Source organism: Arachis ipaensis, chromosome B08, assembly GCF_000816755.2.
Source record: "Arachis ipaensis cultivar K30076 chromosome B08, Araip1.1, whole genome shotgun sequence".
NCBI classification, from domain to species: Eukaryota; Viridiplantae; Streptophyta; class Magnoliopsida; order Fabales; family Fabaceae; genus Arachis; species Arachis ipaensis.
Window position 1 is genome coordinate 38,564,946 of NC_029792.2, and position 4,259 is coordinate 38,569,204.

Below are 4,259 nucleotides of genomic sequence, written 5' to 3' on the forward strand. Positions count from 1 at the left end.
TTATTGCCCCATGTTCCCCTAGCTTCGTATTAGTTTAATATTGGCCTATTTTAACTTGATCACAAAAATAAGTGAAATAAACATCTTTAAAATATAACTCGAGACTAAATAATAGTATTTGGCTAGAGAGTAACTCTTGTACCTATAATGACAAAAATTCAGATAGGCAAGCATTGTGTTGTAGGATAGACATCCTTCTTCTACTTGGTGTAAGGCACATGGTCTTCCTTTAGAAAGGTATCCCACAACAATCATTTTTCCCCATTATTGAGAGATTTGAAAGTTTTGCAATTGTCCCCCCCTAAAAACCAAATCGTTTGTATTGGAGTCCTCAATACCTTTTACATTATCCTTCTCTCCTTATTAATTCCAATTCTTTTAGAAAATGTAGACAAATATCCAACGGAAGTGGCAAGAAGTTTGAATGTGAACATATAAACTTGGTTGTAGAATCATGAGTTTTGCAATTTTATTAGAATTTATGTAAGGTCATTTGTTTGACAAAGAGTGAGTTCCTATGCTAATTAAGTCTATATGCATTTTTGTTTTGGAAAATAAAAATATAACAATTTATTTGTATCAAATTAGCTTAATAAGTTAAACAAATGTTGCATAATCATAAGTAAATGAATATAAACTTGTAAACTTGTGGAATCGATTAGTTAGTGATTTTGTTTCAATTTACATAAAAACTCTAACGAGTTTAACGTTAATTCATTTTTGCATGGTAACATTATGAAGAGAGTTAAAATATTAACTCTTGACTTTGACAACTATGGTTTAGAATTGTGTACATAAATGACCTGGATAAATTAGCAGATTTTAGTTTGCGACTGAATATTTGTTTCTTGAATTAAAATTTTGAATTCCACATTGTAGTTGTTAAGACGGACACGTAGAAAGGCTTATAATGTGACATGTCACATATCTATTGTTTCCGTTGTTTGTGTATGCCGCATGATAGTGACGGATCTAGAAAATTTTAGTAGTGGGAGCAAAATTTATGTAACATAATAATTTTTATAATAAAAATGTGTATATAAAAAATTAAATATTAAATTATCTATTAACTACTATATATTTGTGTACAAATACATGTATTGTTTAACTTATTTTCAAGGTGTATTTTATATTTTAATATATATTTTATACAGATAATTATTTTTTATGTACATATAGCATGATTATTGTTATGATTATATTTTGTTATTGTAAAATATAATTTTTCTCTTAACACTACTATCAAAATTTCTCTCTTTCCATATATTACTAAACAATTATTTAAAAATTCACTTCCCAACACAATTAGAAGCCGACTCTTATTGATATTTATAGTTAAAAAAGTTCTTTCAATTAATATAGTTGCTACGCAAAAATTAAAGCTAATTTGAAAAGAAGATAAATAAGATTCTTTTGAGTTGATTTAAAAAAAACACTAATTTCGTTTAAATATGAGAATTGATCATTCTAATGAATATTTAATATAAAATTTTTAAATTGACGATTAAGTACCAAAAGTTGAATAAAAAATTATTATGGGGTCAAATTTAATAATTTAATGGGGTAAATAAATATTATTATCATATAATACTCAAAAAAAATTTAAATTATAGTGGGGGCGCTTGCCCCCACACCACCGCACTTGGATCCGTCCCTGGGAACAACTAAAATTTTTGTGAGGTCAAATTTAATAATCTAATAGGAGCAAATAAATATTATCATTATATACTACTAAAAAAAATTTCAAATTGTAATGGGGTGTTTGCCTCCACACCACTGCACTTGGAACCGTTCCTGCAGCATGATGCATGCATTTATGCAGCATTTCTGGTATGATAATGGAAACAAAATAAAATCTAACAGAAAGAACTTGATTCACAACTGCTATTGCAGACGCCAAACATCTGTTGCAGTGGCAACAGAAGCACAACCTGCACCTGTGAACCCAACTGGCATGGAATTGGATTTACCAGTTGATCCAAATGAACCCACATACTGCTTTTGTAACCAAGTTAGCTATGGCGAGATGGTTGCCTGTGATAACCCTGACGTAAGTATTTACTTTACTTTCTTTCTTTTATCCCTAACATATTTTGACAATATCTGGGTTTGCAGTGCAAAATAGAGTGGTTTCATTTTGGTTGTGTCGGTCTGAAAGAACAACCAAAAGGAAAATGGTATTGTTCAAATTGCGCAGTAACAAAAAATCGTCGCAGAGGCAAATGAGGTTTGACAGAAGGATAAGGTTTATAGTAAAATGGGTGACTGTATATTGTTAATATTTTTAGAAGACGCAACTTTAATGTTTCAGGGCCTTGAAACTTTGCATCACCGGCCGTCTTTGCATCTTACGTTATTGATCTTGCAAATGGAGCTATTATTTCGTTGTTAGGTCAAACTTTCATAAAGCGAGAATATTTTTGTATAGATTTTGTGCAGAATGTAGTTTCTACTCTAAACTAAAATTATTACAAAGTTTACTTGAATTATAGTTAATTCACCTATTTAGTTGACCAAGAAACTATCCTCCATTTACTCTTTATATTTATGTAAAATACCATAACTACTTTTGAACTTAGATGGTGAAAGTTATTTTGTGGTGTTTAAAGGACCAAGGTGTTTTGAGAAATTGTAACAATTTCAAGCCTAATTTGTAAATATGGGTTTTTTTAACATAAGTTTTCAAATTCTCCTATGGTCTAATCTAATGAAGGAGGTAGATGTTATTATCAGGATTTCTGCTACGTAACACCAACAATTATTCATGCCGGTATTATTAATACAAGTCTTTTTGTCTTACAAGTTGGCACAAGCCCAACAAAACACACGCATTACACTCCCACATTCAAGAGTAAATAAACGCACGTTATTCAACCACTTCCTGTTTCCAAAGCACGTTACTCACCATGCATTATGAACGACTCTTCTTCTTCCTCCTCCATGAAAACGAGTTTCTTGTCAAATTTGAAGATAATGGAACTTCAGAAATACACCCAAACAATTATAGAAATACACCCAAACAATTACAGAAATACACCCAAAGGATTACAGAAATACACTCAAAGGATTTCAAAACTACACCCAAAGGATTTAAGATATACACCCAAAATTCGTTAAAGTACACCTTATGAATAATTCAGAACTCTTTCTCTTTCTCCTCTTCATCTTCTGGTGCTTCTTCTTCTTAAAAAACGATTTCAGAGCTTGATATAAAAAAAAACAATGGAAATCGAGAATAACGAAGAAAGAAAATAGAGAGAAAAACACGTAAATGAAGAAGGAGAAAGAGAAGGCAAGAAACGAAAGAAAAGAAGAAGAAGAAGAGAAAGAGGAAGAAGAACGTGCAGCAAGAAGAAGAAGAAGGTGCAGTGAAAACGTGCAGTAACGGTTCGAAGCGCGTTAATATAAATGACTTGTAAATATTTGTATAAAAAAATGCTTGTACGTGGAAAATTATTTTAAAATAATAGTGGATAGAATAGGATTTAAACTTTACTCAAATCTTATTTGTAGATTTAAACATTTTTACCTAAACCCTTTCGTATTCTAAATTTTTCAACTCACCCTGCAAAATCAATTTATTTTCACTAAATATAATATTTAATTTTTTGCATTTTACATTAATGATACTAGATACTTGTATGCAAAAGAGGAGACTTCGAATTTAAATCTTCATTTGTTCAATTATATGTATTCGTATTTTTATCAACATAGAAATTATATATTAAGAGTACACTATATCAATTGGGATACATCTAAAATGTTAGATTTTCACTCGAAAATATACATATTTGATTTTTATGATTAAAATATCTAGTGGTTAAATTTAAAAAACGCATTGTACCATACATATTTGAACTTGCAATTATAGGTAAAGTTTTTTTTTTTTAAATTCAAAATAAAAGATACACAAAAAATGACCAAAATGCATTTTTGATTGTCTCATTATTGGTCATGATTTTATTGTTAGACTCACTAATTATGTATGAAGAATAAGGAGATGAATAAAATTCACTACAAAAAGGATAATTAAATGAAGGATAAACCACTAAAATTGTCTTCGAATTTTTAACAGGTTAGCAAAAATATTTTTCATTTTTGACAACAACAATTTTTAAAATATTATAAAATATGATAAGAATAACTAAAAAAATATTTTATTATAAGTAGCAAATGACTTTTATATTTGATTACTTATGCATTTAATAAAAAATTTAACAAGAATATTTAAAATGATATAAAAAAAATCCAGATAAAAT

General features: G+C 28.9%; 1 protein-coding gene across 5 annotated transcripts in view; it reads left to right on the forward strand.

The window, feature by feature from the left end:
* LOC107613504 (PHD finger protein ING1-like) overlaps positions 1–2,517 on the forward strand; it is an 8,700-nt gene extending 6,183 nt beyond the window's left edge. For all 5 annotated transcript variants that reach the window (XM_016315534.2, XM_016315532.2, XM_016315535.2 and 2 more), the window contains 2 exons: positions 1,894–2,050; positions 2,116–2,517. In XM_016315534.2, coding sequence (XP_016171020.1) covers positions 1,894–2,050; positions 2,116–2,226 — 268 coding nt within the window. In that variant the 3' untranslated portion in view covers positions 2,227–2,517. The remainder of the gene's footprint in view (positions 1–1,893; positions 2,051–2,115) is intronic.